Source organism: Apteryx rowi, unplaced genomic scaffold, assembly GCF_003343035.1.
Source record: "Apteryx rowi isolate R43461 unplaced genomic scaffold, aptRow1 scaffold_62, whole genome shotgun sequence".
Taxonomy (NCBI): domain Eukaryota; kingdom Metazoa; phylum Chordata; class Aves; order Apterygiformes; family Apterygidae; genus Apteryx; species Apteryx rowi.
In genome coordinates this window covers 1,661,724-1,680,080 of record NW_020450894.1, presented here as the reverse complement: position 1 = coordinate 1,680,080, position 18,357 = coordinate 1,661,724, and the positions used below count along the sequence as shown (strand labels likewise).

Sequence of the window (18,357 nt, the reverse complement as noted above, 5' to 3'; positions counted from 1 at the left end):
GTAATGTGGAGAATGAGAGTCAAGATTATGAAGCAGAAGATTACTGCAGCATGAGAGAACTAGGTCCATCTCAATTTGTGATCCCTAGAGCATCTGAAGTTCCCTCTTCTCTAACACAAGCTCTTTACTCTTGCTGTTGTTACTGAGAAAGAGTTTGTAATAATAGAAGAAACATCTCTGGTATCTGTTTACCATCCTTTGCATGGTAAACAATATTTATTCTTGGCTCTTCAATCCCCTGATGGTAAAAGGGCCTGAGAATATACTAATAAACACTGATAAAGTTAAGCCCTAGTGATAAAACTGTAATCAAGTTGTGCCCGTTCACCAAGGATGGATAGGGAATAAGAGCAGCTTAAATCATTTGTGTACCCCAATTAACAGAGCTCTTTACTTCTTAAAAAAAAAAAAAAAAAAAAAAAGAGAGAAAGAAAGAGAAAAAGTCACACTAAAGTCGGAGATCTCCAAGGTCTTGATTCTTAGGTTTGCAGCTTGAACTCTTAGAGGATGTTCCCTGCTAGAACGCTGATATCAATGTTCACCCAGGTTAGATCCCCCTAAATTAACCCTAACCAGGTGAGTTCCAGTCTGGGCTGCAAACGTATCTTTGGGCATCAAAGTTGCATTTGGAAATCATGTCCTGATTTTGGCATGCAACTTGTAGTGCTCTGTGTTCCTTGCCAGAAGAGGGAGAAACAGGTAGTAGTCCCTCTGAGGAGCTGTGCCAATGTGAGAGATCGTGCCAAGTGTGCTTAAATGCAACTGTATTTTGTTTGCCCTGTGTATCCAATGGCTGAGGAGAATAGATTCAACAGATCTTGACAGGCTGCTGTGAAAAATCTTATCCAGAAAAAAAAGACCCTCAAATCCCTAACTCTTTCCTCCCATTACAGGTGAGCCTTGCGGACACTTTGGAGACCTTAACTTCTGAATGTGTGAGCTTCCCCTGGGGTTAGAAGAGCCATGGGGAAAGACAAGAAAGAAGAGGAGGCTGTATTTCTGAGGAAAAAGATTACTTTGCTGAGGGCTTTCTCACTTCTCATCGGCAGCATGGTTGGCAGTGGCATCTTTATCTCCCCTAAAGGAGTACTGAAAAACTCTGGCAGTGTGGGCTTCTCCCTGACTGTCTGGTTTGCCTGTGGGCTTCTCTCCATGTTTGGTGAGTGGTGAGTTTTTGTCAGCCTTTGCTTAAGCTCCTGGGAGAGGAGGGAAGCCAGCAAATTTTTACATATAAAAGAGGAGCAGAATAGACCAAAAATTCCCTCTTCCTAATGCAACAGAAACAAAGATCCAGCAAGCCTTTGGGGCCATACAGGCCTAAGGGTATTTTGTTAAAATGATTCCCTTATGGTTTCTGAGAAGATCCCAGCACTTGTGATCTGTGAATTTGAAACTACATGCAAGTCTGGGGCAAGCAGGTTAAAATGACTACAGATCTAGATAGCATGATCTGCCAGGAGAGCCAGGAAAAAATGTGGGAATTGGCTCTTTATCATGTGGAAGTGAGGCTGCAGTACGTAAAAAAAGTACCTGCTAGAATGAAGGCTATGCAGAGCTTTGACAAGAAGTAACAGTCTTAAAACGGAGTAAGGGAAAAACCCTTCCTGTTCGTAAGGACAGAGAAGCATGACAGCAGATTGCTGCAGGAGCTGCGGAGCCTGTAGCAGTAAGGGGTAGGCGGGTATCTGTCAGAAATGGTTTGGATATATCTGATTGTGTCTTGGAGGAAGTAGACAGAGTAGATGAATTCTTGACACCCTCAGTCCTGCTTTCTTTGCATTACACTTTGCTTTGTTTTGTGGCAAACACCATTCATTAACTTTTTTCTTTTTTCTTACGAAGGGTGGATTTTTTGATTATAGTTTAGCAGTCTCGTTCTTCTGAAATAATGTGGCTCTTAAAATTACCATTGATACAACACATGGCTTTCAGTTTCTATCTTGCCTTAATTGTGTAAAAGCACCTTCTCAGGAATGCTCTATAAGTGTTGAATAGCAGAACTACAGGATCTCTCAAAACTTTGGGGAGAAAGACGATGTTTATTTCCGTGGGTGACTTTAAAGTTCTTCCTCCTTCATAACTTAAAAAAAAGAGAAAGAGAGAGAGATACATTCTATGAAAAAACACCCTGACATTGTTGTGTGTGCATGCAAGTACTTTAGAAAACAAATCAGGACATTCAGTTGTTAATCTGGCAACAATTCTTCCTCTTAGTATATATGTACCAGTATTTCATGTTTTTGCATATGCTGTTAAATGTAGGCCTCATTTACTGTACATGTGGGATGCAGCCTATGTGTAGTTCTTTGGAGTATGATATATTTTGCTTAAGAAAAATCTTAAAACATAACGTGAGCACAGTGTTTCTTTTAACTGAGCAGAGCAATAAATTATGAAGCATGTGCTGGACGTATAGCCAAGCCTCTGCACTCGAAAAGGTTTCTCTCTCCATTACATCCTTTGATAGTGTCTTCTGGCAGGGCCTTGGGAGTCTCCTTGTCAAGTTATTACATTTTTTAACTGAATTTGTTGGTTTGTTCTTCCCTTTCATCAGCTTGACGACCTTCCCTGATCATTTTTCTGACACTTTTTTTGCAGTGTTTTAAAAAGGACCTGCTTTCTTTTATGCTTTTTTTTTCCTTTAAGCATGGCATTTATACAAGTCCCATAGCCTCAGTTCAGCAAAGCACTTAAATGCATGCTTGAAGCATGTAAATATACCCACTGGAATAAATGGAAGGAGGTGTCTGCCTGTGTTCAAGGCTTCGAATGGGAGTTCAGGATAAATTTACTGACAGAGAGGCTAGAAGAATGGGAGTCCTCACCGTTAGCATTACTCAAATATGGCATGAGCGCTGCAGGACTTGGAGGAATGGCTGTATTGCTGCCTGGCTTCTCTGCTGTCTCCTCCGCTGCCTGTCCTGCCCTGGCTACGGCTGTGTCCAGCGCTACGAGCTTTCTGCGTTTTCTTCTTTGTGCCACCTCTGAGCTGAGGACAGGCAGGAGAAGCTCGGCTGTGAGGCTGCACCTGTCACAGAGAAGGCAGGACATCACATCCAGACCTCAAACAGTGCAGCTCAGTATGGTCTCACCCTTGGGGATTGCACCCAAACAGTGCTCAGCCCCATTGCGAGGGACTTTATGTGCAAGGAACTGGAGTACGTAACGTGTAGTGAAGTGTTTTATGATTTCTTTTGGTGAACTAAGGATGTTTAATATAGCAAGGGGATCTGGTGTAGGCAGGGTTTAAGATTCATACTTAGATGTGTTCAAAAGGCATAATGAATTGCTATACAGAAAAAAAACAGATGGGAATTTTTTTTTGGCTCTGGTGGAGGTATAATGATTTCTATCAATTTGGCTGAAAATTTTAAGCTGCCTTCTCAAATGTGCCTCTTCTAGGGTTTCTCGTTCTGCCTAGATGTAGAGGCAGGGAGGTGCTGAAGATTTGTTGTTAAGACAGGAGTGGGCGGTTCTCAAATCTGTTGTCACACTCGTGTGTGCAGAGGTGAGCACATGAGAGGAGAAATAGTGAACCTCTTTCTTAGAAGTTTCCTATGCTCCATGATATCGGGGTTGTTTTTTTTCTTTAGATAGCAATTCTTTTCTCTCAGAGGTCTCTCCAGGTCTTTTGTTCAGGTATCTTTGAACGAAGAAAGAGACTTATCCTAAGGCACAAGATAAGGACACAGGAACATGGTCCATGATCAAAAATGTGATTGAAATGATCAGTTAAGTCACTGTCTGTCAGCTGAGCTGCTGTAAAGGACTTTGTAAGCACTGTTATTGTAATCTAATTATGAGGACAAATGAAAGAACCTAAACCTCTAAGAGTCTTTTAAAGGAAGTCTTATGTAGTTCAGTGTAAACTTTCTTTCACACAATTTTTCAGATAAACTTCTGTGGAAAAGTTATATCATTAATCAGAAAATATAGAATTTCTTTCTTTCTGACAGATAAATGAACTACTGTAACATAAAAATAGGGAAGAAAAATGGTTTTACTTTACAAAACAAAAACCAAAACCAAAAAAACCCACTATTTCTCTGTTTATTTTACTACTTATTTTACACAATTTAAAAATTGAAAATTTAAATTTTCAATCCTTGAAAAGTTCTACAGAAATCCACAGAATGATTTACTTGATTCATTTCTACCTGAACTTTTCCAGGTGCCTTGAGTTATGCAGAGCTTGGAACAAGAATCACCAAGTCTGGAGGACATTATATCTACATACTGGAGACCCTGGGGCCTCTGCCAAGTTTCTTATTTCTGTGGGCAGAATTTTTTGCTATCAGGTAAGACATTTTGTTTGTTGGTTTGCCTTTTGCTAGTTGCTGTGAAGATTTCAAAAAGAGTTATGGTGCCAGGTAAAAATCTAGGTATTTTTTAGAGGAAAAAGTAGAAACAATATGAATTACTTTTAAAGATTTTCAGTGATGAAAGGAAGAAGACAAAATGAGTCAATAGCTACATATCTTCAGTGTAATCTGTATTTGAAAAATATCTCTCTTCTACCCTGACAGCTGACATCCTCCAAGGGTCGTGGTATTTTTCAGTGACTGAGAATAGGTGCCAGTTTTATTTCAGATCTTCTGTTTCTATTGTTAAACTTTCTCAGATTCTCTTGTGCAGAAAACTTTCTGGCTTAGCCCGGAGTTAAAAAATATTTTAGAAAACTGTAAATGACTTTTATGTATGTATTTATTTATTTATTTGCCTGAAAGAAGAAGAAAGTCCTCCCCTCACAATAACATGCATCCTTCATGTAAGCTGAGATGAAACAGGACATGTGAACCACACTGTATTGCTCAGTATGACTAATCTCAACTTTTGCTCTTGATTTCAAGTTTAGACTAAGCTTTTTCCAGCATGTGATTCTAAACCATTTACTGAAAAAATCTGCAAAGGAGACTATACCAGAATGCATCATCTGCGTGGGAGAGCAGGATTCAGTTGGGTGGAGAATCTTTCCTCCATGTTTCCTGAGTTTTGGAGGGTTATTCATCACGCTGTGTTTTTTAACCTAGGCTAGTCTGGCCATTTGCAGACCACCATGTGATTCTGTGAATCGGTTTCCCTTGCCAGGCCTGCCAACAGTGCTGTGGTTTCTTTGGCGTTTGGACGTTACATGCTGGAGCCTTTTTTTGCCCCTTGTGCAGCTCCTCTCCCTGCTGTGAAGCTTGTGTCTCTCCTGGGATACTGTAAGTACAAACCTTAATGCTGGTGACCAATCTCAGAGCCTCTCTGCCCCAAACCAGAAGCGTCGATCAGGCATTATCTTTTGGGAGCACTGCAGGATCAGGACCCCATGTTATCTCCTCCCATCACCCAAAACTTCCTGATCCAAGGCACTGCTTTAGGGCCTTGTATTCGTGAAGAAGGGGGAATGGACCCCTCAGTCATCTGGCCTTGTGGCCACCATTCAAGTGGCAGGGGATGAGATGAGGGTGAGGTTGGAGAGCATCGTGGCCTGCCTATACTGGTGGCTCAGCACTGATCCCCAATGGGAGTGCATCAGGGCGAAGGGAGAAGGTCCGAGGAGACTGTGCCAAGTGTGGAAGTAGAAACAATGCATGCACAATGGTGCAAACTCCACCTGGTTTGAGGGCATAAGATTGAAGCTTTTAGACTCCTTGCCTGATTCATCCAGCACATGGAGCTGTCCTGTCTCGCTCTGGGCTGGGGTGTGCTGCCACAGGGACTTCTGTGAAGCGGTGCTGCTGAGATGTCCCTGCAAACTGATGCGTTTCTTCCAGACAGGTGTGGATCACTCAACAGGAACCAGGCTCCTGGTCACTCTTAGGAGCGTATCTCAGCTTCTTCTTCAAATGTTATACGCTGGGCCATACCTTTAATCTTTTCTGACATCTGTTGCTCAGAACATCCTCCCTGTAAAGACACAGCCTTCTCCCTTGCATCCCTAGAGCAGGGAGCATTACTGTACTTCTTCCTGCATGTATCAAACTCAGGCTACGGCTGTAGCAATGTGGTCTCCTCTCCAGACACGGTCCTCTCCCTGAATTCCTGGAGTGTCACCTGGAGTGCCCGGGTGCAGACGGCTCTCTCCATCATCAAACTCCTGGCTCTTGCCCTCATCATCGTGCCAGGGATCATGCTTCTGGCCCAAGGTACGTGTGCTCAGCGTTGCTGAAGCAGGGAGGGTGCTTGTTCACAAGATATCTGTGTGGGGTGGCATTTATCAGTTTGTAGCAGGGTAGCTCTACTGTCCCTAGTGACATGTGGTACCACATTTGCTGGCAGGAGCTTTTTCTGCCTGCATGCTGGATGTGAACTAGCTCGAGTCTGAAACCTAAGTAGTTGTCACTGAGCTGTGTTATTGCACTGGGGCTAATGCACCCACCTGGGCTGTGCTTTCTTCAAAACGATTCCGGGAAAAGTGAGTCTCCCCTCTCACTGCAGGAGACTGCGAGTCTACCCAGAGTAATACAGGTGCATTCCTCTGAGGACAGACTTCCTTTGGTGTAAGACTAGCCTGTTTTCAGCTTGGCTTGAAATCCTTTCCAACAAACATGAATTAGATGAATGTCGGGGACATGTGACAGCATCCCATGGTGACCTGATCCAGTCACAGCTATGTAATGAGTTACCATCACCTCTAACCATTCTGTAGCTTAAGCTTATGCATCTTACCTCTCAATGGACATAGACAGTAACTTAGTAAACTTATAATTGACTCATGCCAGATTGCATGCTCACATTCAGAGGGAAAAAACCTACCAGTGGTATCTTCTGGGAGTGAGACGCAGAGTATTGTCTTTAATCCAAGCCTTATTTTATATAAAAGCCCATGACATTCAGACTCAAGGGATGAAGCCTGCTCTGTCTTCATGCTGTTACCTTCCTCTGCAGAGGACCCAACAAAGGCACTAGGCTGAACATTCATGTTTTTTTCTGATGTCTGAAGCTGGCTTCTTTGAACAAGCAAAAATCCCCTCAGGCTGGCAACATGTCTGAACTGAAGGACTGCCCTGCAGCTAGAAATCCTGAGCCATTATTGTTAGGAATGCCTTCGAATAACAATCTGGAGCCCTGGCACACTCCTCTGATGAAGAGGATAAGTGGTGGTGACATCTGGAGAGAGAATTCACTGTGAGACCCCAGTATGACAGGCTGTATTTCATCTGACTTATGGGGGATTGTAAATCACTCATTAATACACTGTAGACAATAAATCCTTTTTTATGTACCATCACTTATCAGCAATCATTTTAGAATATAAAAAGCCTACCCCAGTAGGCTCATTTCCATTTTTGGGTTTAGTTTTCTTCAAATCCATCTTCCTTCTGACTTTTTTTTTTTTTAATCAGAGTTTGCTTTAATCCCCTTTCTCATTCTACTTTCATTGGTTATGCTCTTGTCTTTTCCTCTGCTGTTACTTCTTCTTTGCATTCAAACCTGGAGGCCTAAGTCTTATCTAAGAGCTCCTTACAGATGCACCTCAGTAGAAGTGCCTGATTTTCTCCATGTACTCGGTGTCATTTCATCCCTTTCCTGGTGAAACCCAACTACGTGAGCTCCACACCTTTTACTTCTAAAGAAATTTTGAATGAGAACCCATTAGTTGTTTCTCCCTCCCTTTCCTAATTTTTTGGAGTTTGATAAGATGTGGCTTATATCCAAAATCTTGACTTTGATTTTTATTGAACAAGCATGGCTTTGTAAAACCAACCATTTCCCTTCTACTTCTCAGTGCTGGCCCAGGTTTATTTCTGATCAATTTTCTGAAAATTGGGGGATTTGGTAAAATGAGATCTTTATCTGATCCCCATCTTTTCACCCCCTATCTCTTCAGTTTCTCCTCCTGCCAGGCAGTGCAGTGATGGTTGGAAGAGTCAGCAAGGAAACGTGCTTTCCTGGAGCAGTGGCCCAGGGTGGCTGTTCCCACTCCTTGTGCTCCCTCCTCCACCCCTTGGTTCCCATGCTCTGCACAGCGTGAGGCTGGGGTCAGTGCTCTTGCAGAAGAGTCAGGAGGTGGCACAGCAAGAGTCGAATTAGCTGCCTCATTGGCTGCACAACATCAAAAAAGAGTGTACATCCAGCTGCTTGTGTGTGTGCGTGTGAACCCAGTGAATTAGTTTTGGGCCCAAACAAAGAAGAGGACAACTTAGGTCGCCTTGTCTCCACAATCTCCTGTTTCCACAGCAGACACTGTCTGAAAAAGAACCAGCCACCACCAATGCCTCTTCTGAAATTTCTCCCATGGCTGGATGGGAGATAGATTTATTCCCTCACTGTTTATGAAGTAAACATGTCAGCAAAGCACTGCAATTTAAAGCAATGAAGTGAATCTGAATATCTAACTACAAAGAAGTTGCAAACATTTTTCCCGGGGCTGGACAAGAGGTGCAAGGGATGCTAACCCATGGGAAAGGAGTCTGTTTCTTGTTTCCCTGCTCTCTATCTGTTGTTTCTCTCTCGTGTAGGCCACACTGAAAACTTCCAGGATGCTTTTGACAGACAATCACTGGTTTTGGATAAGCTGCCCTTGGCTTTTTATGCAGGGATGTTCGCGTATTCAGGCTGGTAGGTGAGATCACAGGGCACTTTAGGGGCAGCAAATTGGTGTTTGAGACAAGGTTCAAAAACTCTCCCTATCTTCCTCTACCATGCAGGTTTCAGGCTAGCTTTGTGCGTGAAGAATTGATCAGACCTGAAAGGTAAGGCCAGGAGAAGCATGTGGGTCTTGTGCTACCAGTCTCTGAGGTACCTTAGCTTTTCCAAATACTAGCAAATAGTAGGGGAGGAAAAATGTTTGTGAGTTCGTCTAACCAATGCCAGCTGCACTCCATAGCAGTATGAAGAATAACAGAGGGATAACAGCTTGTTTGTTGTATATCTCTCTTCCCTCTTTTGTAGAAATATCCCACTGGCTGTGATTGTGTCCGTGATCACTGTAATTGTGGGGTATATGCTCACCAACGTTTCCTATTACACCGTCCTAGGGACACAAGATGTTCTGGCTTCTCCAGCTGTTGCTGTGGTGAGTTGTTTCTCCAGTTGTTATCCTTCTTCAGTGTGATCACCTTGTACTGAAAGGGTGGTTGCAGCAAGTATTTAGGACATGGTTTTCCTGATAGAATGACCTTCTGCTTTGTCATTTCTCTGGATTATTGGACAACAGTAACTTCTTCTAATCTTGCCTAAAACATAATGAAAAAGAACCTGGAGTTGACAGTAGAAAAGGCAAGATTTATGTTCTGTTCCTTCAATGGCAGTTTCTTCAGTTACTTCTCTTGAATCTGGTGTCATAAGAGATTATCACATATTTCTGAAGTAAGTTTGCTCTTCCTGCAGAGTTTTGTGCAGCGAGCCTTCAAAAGTCTTATCTCAGTGGTCCCTGTCCTTGTTGCACTGTCCTGCCTCGGAACAATGAACGGAGGAATCTTTACATTTTCAAGGTCAGATTCCTAAGAATTTATTACCCTTTTTGCTTACTGAATCAGAGGGGAAAGCAACAGTAACTTGTGTAACTGGCTATCCTCTTGATGCCATTTTAGCCCCTCTTGGAGAAAAATAGGGCCTTTGACTCCCAAGAGGTAAACTATAGGCCAGTCGCTGTTGGCTAACAGTCTACCCTTTCCCCTTCTGGCCAGGTCTAGACATTGGTATCTAGGGCTGGTTATAAACTGGTTATAAAACAAGGTTTTTATCTCCCTCGCACCTCCTTCAGTTTAAATCCAACTGAAATGTCAGCGTTTCTGGTGGACTAGAAGCTTTGTTGACCTTGGCAGCTGCTCAGTAAAATTGAGTCATTTTTTGTTAGGTCAACTCCACTGCTCTGCTCCAGGGCAGAGGCTCCTTATGTTCTGAAGATCTCTGGCCAAAAGCAAACTCTCCCTCGAGAACTTTGCTTTGAGTTCAGTGAAATGTTGCCAGGACCCAGCCATTCCTAAAGCAATAGCCTAGGCTCAACAAATCATGCTATATCAATAATAATAACTTTGTTCCATGGAAAAATATCTTGCCAGCTCTACTGGCTTCTAAGCTGCATGTCCTTATGGGAATCTTGAAATTGGAGAGGGGCAGAGTTCATGCAGAAGGGCGCATCTGTCTGGTCCTGAGGAGCTGAACAAACTCTCTCGAGCCAGTTCTGTTTCACGGTTTTGACTGCGAAAGGGCGTATCAGTTGATATGAAAAGGATGTTTCCTGCCGCAAGAGCTAATGATTTATTTGATCCACTACCTTCAAGTCTAGTATTAAATGTAGTGTGGAGAATCCTTCACTTTTGCTCCTATGGGTAGTGACTCTCTCTGAGGATGGGAAGTCTCTGGACAGCACAGAATTATCCCTATCATCCTTCTCTCCCTTGTCCTGGTGTCGTTAACATAGTCACTGCAAAAAGTCCATATAAATGGTGATAGGGCCTCCCTGGCTGCCAGCCAGGCACACCCCTGCAAAACCACAGGGGCTGTAATAAAACCAGTTTTACGCTCATGCCCCAGCTGCTTTGTGCTCTACTCCAGTCCAGCTGATGCTCTGGCATGGTATGTTTGTGGAGATTAAATTCATGAAATTGAATGCAATGCTTTCCCCCTAATCGCCCTTTCATGATTCAAAGGAGGGATGGAGGCAAGGAGCTCTCTGCTGCCATTTTGTAGCTGGGCCTGTGTGTAGCTGGCTTCTCTGCAGCACACTAAACTCTATTTTCCAACTGCTGACCAGAGGCTTGAGAAACTTGCTTTTTATTTATTTATTTATTTTTAAATATATATATATTTTTATTCCTAGTCTGCAGCTGCTGCTGTGATAGGGCCTGCCAGGGCCTCCTGTGTCTTGAGCCCAGTCTCTTGTTGTCATGGGCATCAAGAGTGACAATCCCTTTATAAATTCACCAGCCTCTCCTATAATGACTTGAGCTTTGTGACTCCTTTACTTCCTACTGGAAAGGTTAGTCCCTTCTCTGACGGCAAGAAACTTTCCTGCTTCTGTTTCTAGGCTGAATTCATTCATGGTCACTTTGGTCTCTGCTAGTGGGTCATCCAAGGGGATGATGCCAGTGATGCCACTGGTGGGCATTGTGCTGCACAGAACTAACTGGTCCTGGGAGAACTATGGGAATTCAACCTTGTTTTCCTTTGTTTGTGTTTTTTGTTGTTGTTGTTGTTGTTGTTTTCCAAATCCCCCTCAAAGATGCGGCTAAGACAGAACTGTGACCTTAGAAAGCAGGCCTGTGCTGGTGCTGCTGGGGTATAGTGGTCTTAGATCAGTCCAGTAACTGATCTTTTCATTTTATAGCGTGAATGTGGGATGCTGGAACTTAGGGCTCCCTGTCTCTCCCTAGGACTCTGTTTGTGGCTTCAAGAGAAGGACAGTGGCCTCCTCTCTTCTCTATGATCCATATTCGAAGGCATACACCTCTTCCCGCTGTCATGTTAATGGTAAGAAGGTCTGGCTGTTTGACTTGCTCTGTTCTTGCAGTGTTGGCTTTCTGGCAATCTTTTTGTCTGGCAGTCTCCAAAGCCTGGAGAAGCTAATGACTTTTAAAGGGAGCTGAGACACTATCTCAGCCTCTGAAAAATAAAGAAGATGAAATACTGGAACTGGCTGCAAACTAGGAAGTTCACCTGTGCCAGTAGTGGTATCTGAACCCACTACTTCAGACTCCCTGGCTCATTGCTTTGAACACATTCTTTAAATGTATTGTTCCTATCATCTGCCACAGTTGCTGCTCGATATTGTCCTACAAAAACACCTCTTTCAGGCTTTGGCTATTTGGGAACCTGAAATTCCAGGGTGTGGTGGAAACACAAGGAATGAGCCTTCGTGGAGATGCTCTCAGTTTTGGTTGTGTTTTTCTGCTGGCCATGGTTCAGCTCCATTCTGATGGTGCTGCAGTGCCTCTCGCAGTTTGGCTGACCTGCTGAAACTTAGCAGGTATCTTTGTATGTAGTCTTTCACATTGCTTTTGTTTACAGCTGCAGATTTTGGAAGAGAAATTATAATGCCCCTCATGTGGCATTTCGCTACTTCTGTATCCCAAAGTCCCAGTGCTGCCTGACTACTGCTGATTGGCAGCACAAGCTTCTGGGTCATGCATGTTTTAATTGCCGTGCCTAGGATGTAGACCTCCAAAGATGCTGTTGATCTCCATTGCTCCTTGCTGTAGCATATCATAATTGTGTGTTTAGGCCTTTCACCACAAGCCTTCAGTCTGTGACTGTGTTTTGTAAAGCATATTGTGACCTCTGAAATGTTGGGGCTGTGAAGTAGCTGCCTGTGATTGCAGGGGGGCTGGAGGAGATGATCCATATTACCCTTTCCAGTCTGAGGTCTGCAGTAAGGCTTTAATGACTGTATTTCATCTTCACAATGCTCAGTTCCCTTTGGTTACTGCCATGGTGTGTATCGGAGATATCTACCATTTAATGAACTTCTTCAGCTTTTCCCGATGGCTCTTCATAGGATTAGCCACCCTTGGGCTCATTGTCCATCGCTACCGTCACCCGGAGCTGCACAGCCCATTCAAGGTAATGCATGGCACACATCTACAGGCCAGGAATATGCAGGTTGTCATGTTTTGCTTGCTCTCTCACTCACTCTCATTTGTTAAGAATTGGAGTAATACATGGCTGTGATTGCATTTAGACTCTGAGGGGTCTCAATTCCTATTGCTCAGTAAGCTGAGCTGAGGAGCTCTTGGGGTTGGCCCAACTATAAAACTGTATAGAACCATAAAACCATTACTACATGGTGTGTTACCAATCATAGCTATAAGATGACAGCTTGCTCTAGAGGAAAGAGGATCAGGCTGGGACCTGGGAGATGTGAGAAAGACAGTTCCCATGCTGATCTCTCATGGCTTGGCAAGGAGGGTGCCTTGCCTGGATGTTATTTCAGTGGTAGGTAAGTGTCAGCTTCCAGCTGAGAAGGAGGAAAAGGACCTCAGGCTTGGGGGAAAGGAGTCATTGACAAAGATATCCTGGGAGCAGACCTGGCTCAAGTCTCACGGAGAGTTGTCTCCTGGCACAAAAATATTGTATAGCATACTGCAGCTTGTGTGCAACCATTGTTGCTGCAGGCCCTGAGGCTGTGCACAGCGTGTGGGTACGTAACATGAAACATTTTATTCAGCAGCCAACTAACAGCATCTAATGGATGGTGCAGTTTGTGGCCCCATGGAGAAATACCTGCTCTCTGGCAGCAGGGAGACAGAGTTGCTTTGCAAGCTTGCAGCCATGCGTGACCTTTGCCTGCTGTGGTTGTACTAAGAGCACAGAAGGTAGTGGGGTATAAGGAGCTGCTAGCTCACCTATAGCTTTGCTGGTTGCTGGTGGGATACTGTGTTTCCTGTGATTGTTTTGAGTGTGGGATTTACTGTGCAGGCACAGCCCTGCGCGTACCTGTGCACAGCTCTGACATGTTCTGGACCTATTGTACCTGTGGCCATAAGCAATGAGAGGCAGTAAAAGTGGCCAGAGGCAAAGGGGGGGAAGCAAGAGGGTTCAAGTTCCTCCTCCTCAGTGGGAAATTGGAGGCTGCCTTGTCCTCAGATGCCTTTCCCTAGCTCCCTCGCCTCCCCCTGGACCTCTCAAATGGTTCGTGCTCCTGCCTTTGCACGCCGCTGGATGCAGTGATCCTCTTGTGGAGAGGAGCTGGTCCCCTCGTATCAGCAGGGGAAGCTGGAGCAGGTGCTAGAGCACCTTTCCCAGCTCTTGCTGTACTCCCGGCACCTTTCCCACTGCCAGATAATCTGCAGAAGGCATTTGGCTTGGCCTCTGCTTAAACCATGCAGAATTTGTGCCTTTTTCACATTGTGCCTGTATGGTGCTTCCAGCTGGCTCCTACAGAGGAAACCTCCGAGTCCACAGGCACTGGGCAACCAATCGGGGTGAAACTCGAGGGAACAAAATGCTTTTCATGCCTCCTAGGACTCCTCCCAAAGCAGAGATAGACCTGATGCTTAGTCTGGGGTAACTTTTCTTCCTGGTCTTTGCTGGAGACAGAGTTTTTAGGCGAGACCTTGAAATGTCCCCACTTGTTGGCAGGTTGCTGTCATGTATTCATCCAGAACTAGCTTTTACATAAGTTTTCTTTCTTTCTTTCAAATGAGGCTTCTCCCTTAGAGGATGTATATCAGTAAGCAGCACTGGTGATGCTTTCAGTTTCTGTCATTTTGTCTCATTTTGTTTTAGATAGAGATTTAGGCTTTTAACAGTTTCTAAAAGTGGATCGGGCGAGCGAGGAAAATTATGACATTTTGGTCAGTTCGGTTGTTTTCTCCCCTCCCTCTCCCTAGTTTTTATTGCCACTTCAAACTTGAACAGTTAGCTGCAAAAGGAAGAACTGCATAAATGTGATGTGTGCATGTGCTGCTCTCTAGTGGTCAAAAAAAGTTTTTTTTTTTGTTTTTGACGGTAGCCTATTTATATAGAATAAATTGTAAAATAAATATAATTGATTCTGCTGATACTTTTTTTAACCTATAAAATTTATACTTAAAAATAGTAATAAAACCTGATAAGAGAAAGAAACACCTCTCAAGCAGCTATGCTGCATGAGCGTGTGTGGGTTGGGGATCCTGGAAGGGAGGGAACACTTTTGCTGAGCAACTCCACTGGAAAGACAGTACAGCAAGAGCACGCCAGCCTGAGAGCTGGATAGCAGTCATGGCTTGAGCAAGCAACCTCTTCCAGCTCTGCTTGGTTAGCATCCAAAATAAGATCTCTGTTAAAAAGAGATTGTCATCTGAGGTGAGATCAGAATCTCCTTTATTCTATCGGTTACAGCGAAGAAGTAACTTGGCTGAGATTGGATCCATAGACTAAGGAAATGTTTCACAGTTTTGTTATTTATTACAGTCTTCCAATAACCCAGATGAATTTCATCATCCAGTAGCACTGAGGCTGAGGTGCTGACTGCTACTTTGGTCTTTCATCAGGATGTTATTGAAAATCATACTCCTGGTGCTGGAGCTATGGAGGTAGAGAGTCTGGTTTGTCATGTTTTGGTCACTATAAGTCCCAGGCAAGATGGAGGCTGGTCAAAATGAGTCTTTAACATTATAACTAAATAACGGTTGGTTTCAAATAGCTTATTCTACTCTTGTTTTCAGCTTTTCCACCAGCAGTTGCCACAAATGGCAAGTTGGTACGTGCATATGAATGCAGGTGCAATACGTTCAGAGAGCAGTGGGGGTATGGTAGACTTCCTCCTCCTGCTCATATCTTGCTGTGTGTGAGGTGAGGTATATACTCCGAGAAAACTGAGAGGGGTGTACACCTCACTGAGGGGCAGAAACACATGCTGGGCTGCCCTTCCTAGGGTGGTACGAGTAAATTTTGTTCCTACTTGTTGGCAATTGATTGTACAGAAATAGCATGCGGGACAGATGTACAATTTTTCTTATCCTCTGTAAGATGGACATGTGAATAGTGTATGCTGGCACATACGAATGCCAATTTGCTACGTCAGTCAGTTTTGCCTGAGAGTCATCTGTGCTCTTTTCCCTAGGTTCCCCTGTTCATTCCTGTCTCTTTTACCATCATCTGCCTCTTCACAGTGGGAATGTCTTTCTACTCAGACCCTATAAACATTAGTATTGGATGCACCATGGTTTTAAGTGGTTTTCCAGTCTACTACCTTGTAGTCCACAGGCAAATGTCGGATCGTTGCTGTAGCCTGTTTTGTAAGTATGCCTTTGCCTTGAAGTATTCTGGACCTAAACATGCTCTAGGGTATGTTTCCAGTGCCTGTCTCTGATATGAATTGTTCCCTGAGCAACAGACCTAATGAAAGCCAAATCATGAATCCTACCACCCCTATGATGCCATTCCCCTGATACAGCCTCTGTGGCTGAAGACAGGGACAGTAGAGCTGTGTGGTGGGTGGCTGGAGGTCCCACGGGTACTGACAGCCTATATGCATAGGCTGACGGCCTGGTTGTGAACATATGGATCAGCGACTCTGCTGTTTTGTTTTAGAATACGTAGGACTGAGATCTACCAATGGGGGGAATGGAGAGGTTTGCTTTCACTACCCAGCCTGGTTTTCCCTAAACTTTACCGTATCTTTAGGATTACCCTCTCTCTGTCAAATTTAGTTGAGACTAAGCAGCAAGATCAAAATTTACTATGGAGAGATTGATAGGCAGAGGCTGTAATCCCATGCACAAGTATGTATGCTGAAAGGTTGGGGAGAGGACTGGTAGGAAAAGATGGTGCAGCCAGCCAGCTATCTATCTGGTGATGAAGCGTCCTGATTTTTCTTTTTTTCTTGCCTAACAGTATGAAGCTGGGCACAGAAGCAGGTGTGTAAACAAGATACATGTCCTACCCATGCAATACCTAGCACAGATTTATTTTAGGTGTATCCCCCAGTGGCATAAGTACAATCATTTACTCTCAAATAAAAGTCTAATTTTAATTTATGATTTCAATTGTGAATTTTGACGACTTTCAGTCTGATGTTGGGCTGAGGCCTGTCAGTAACCAGAGAATAGAAGAAAACATACAGCAGTAAAAGAAACAGATACAGTGATCTGCTTACATAAAAAGCTCCATCCATCAGAGCTGATGCACTGATTTTCAGCCATAGCTCAAGATATCCTCCAGATTAAACTTTCTTCCCTTTCTCCCCCTTCAGATTATCTCACACACAAACTGCAGGTACTACTGGAAGTAGTGCAACAAGAAATCAAGACTTACTGAGGAAATCATTGCAACTTAAAGAAGAAGAAAACTTCTTACTGCATTTCTGATATCATGACCTGCTTTTGGTAGGATCAAGGTCTTATTCTTTTAATCACTGCAAATGAAGATGATCCTGAGTCAAAACCTTGCTGCAAGTGTTCCCAAGCTTGCCACCTGGGATCCGGAGGAGGAGTGTGCCACATCTGCTGCTTTTTTGTTTTGTTTTGTTTTTTTTAGCAGATCAATCTAGTTCATTGAAATAAGCTTGCTTTACCTCAAGAGTGTATTTAAAACCAAGAACCTAACTTTGCAGCTTAGCCCAGTCCTCAGTAAAAGATGTATTATTTTTTAGTTTCCTAACCTGGCAAATAGAGGAAGAGAGCCTGATGCAGAATTTAAGGAGGTCAAATGCATGAAAGCCAAATACAGGCTTCAAGAAGGAACATCGTAGTAGTCATCTGAAATGGTGCTGTGGACAAGAATTATAAAGGGAAGTGAGCATGGAGAAATAAAATTAGAAATAAGGTAAATGAATTGGAAAGGAAGAGTGGGGGGAATAAAACTTCATTCACCAGAAAGTGCAGATTCAGGTTAATGAAAAAAATATTTGGAAATCATCTGAAATTCAAATCATTAACAAAGTAGGGTCAGCATGTTTTACTTTGAGCGTTGTGTAAGTAAAATAGCTTTATTTTCATTTGAAAAAATGTTTCATGTTGAGTATTATTTTTCTGAAATGACATTTCAAAATGTACCAACACTTACTTAAAAAAAATCAGCTAAACGCCCACAAGAATGTGACAAAATATGTTCTCCCCTTCTTCCCCAACCCCCCACCTAAACTTTGATACTACCAGTGAAATTGAAGTCTCAGGTTTTGGTCCAGCCACAGTGAAAAACAGTTTTCCTTAGGCAAAATCTTCAATGAAATTTGGGCAGATTCCTTAATAAGTGCATCTTTTGATGTGGTAAGAAAGCATGAAAGACTTCACGCATGAGTTTTAATTTTAAATCTGTGGGCAAATGATTTCCTGAATGAGCGTTTAGATGCTCATTTGATCTGTTGACAAAAGAAAGGTTTCCATTATTGAATTACTTCGAATTACATTATTAATGTTGCAAAGTTATGCCAAGATAAAACAGTAATTAGCTATTTACAATCACTTACATGCTAATCTTCTCTTAAAAGACCAGAAGTAGTATACTGAAACTTGTCTAACAGCCTCTGGAGAGAGGAAGAGCAGAATGTGAAGCATTTTAAATATTTTGTATCAACCATCTACATACCTGGAGTAAAACCAAAGTAGCGTTTTTAAAAATCAATGTAATCCATCCAAACTTGTGAACTGCACTATCAAGATTTGGAAATAAATAAGGGTTTTCCAAAGCAATTGAGAACTATTATTTTTGTTATGCCTACTTCTTGTTCTTGCGCTAAAATGAGCTGGGAGAGCAGTGTCCTGGTGGCAGGGCTTGTTTTTTTTCCCCTGCAGATTATTTTACATACAAGCTGCTGGATGTTGCCCAAAAGGAAATCCAGACTAACGGGGAAAGCCATCACAACGTACGGAAGATGATACAGACTTCAAAAGATAGTGTGGTCTGAGGCAAGACCAAGCTGATAGGTTCGGAAATGTTTCCAGACTTGCAGGTACAGGTCAGCCACGTGGCAGGGAGTGCGTGAACCGGCACCCCTTGTGCTGG

At 43.2% G+C, this 18,357-nt stretch overlaps 1 protein-coding gene across 3 annotated transcripts; it reads left to right on the top strand.

Annotated features, from left to right (window-relative positions):
• The first annotated feature begins 454 nt into the window (after positions 1–454).
• LOC112974702 (cystine/glutamate transporter-like) lies at positions 455–18,038 on the top strand. 3 transcript variants are annotated; one of them, XM_026083953.1, is made up of 12 exons: positions 455–1,159; positions 4,172–4,298; positions 5,089–5,204; positions 6,006–6,131; positions 8,448–8,547; positions 8,637–8,681; positions 8,881–9,004; positions 9,319–9,422; positions 11,307–11,403; positions 12,343–12,492; positions 15,476–15,650; positions 16,607–18,038. In XM_026083953.1, the coding sequence occupies exons 1-12, from the start codon at positions 964–966 to the stop codon at positions 16,669–16,671; spliced, it is 1,425 nt and encodes a 474-aa protein (XP_025939738.1). In that variant the 5' UTR covers positions 455–963; the 3' UTR covers positions 16,672–18,038. The 3 variants fall into 3 exon arrangements, with proteins under 3 accessions (XP_025939738.1, XP_025939739.1, XP_025939740.1); XM_026083954.1 differs by lacking the exon at positions 12,343–12,492 and having other exon boundaries at positions 15,476–15,699; XM_026083955.1 differs by lacking the exon at positions 16,607–18,038 and having other exon boundaries at positions 12,405–12,492; positions 15,476–15,644.
• The last annotated feature ends 319 nt before the right edge of the window (positions 18,039–18,357 follow it).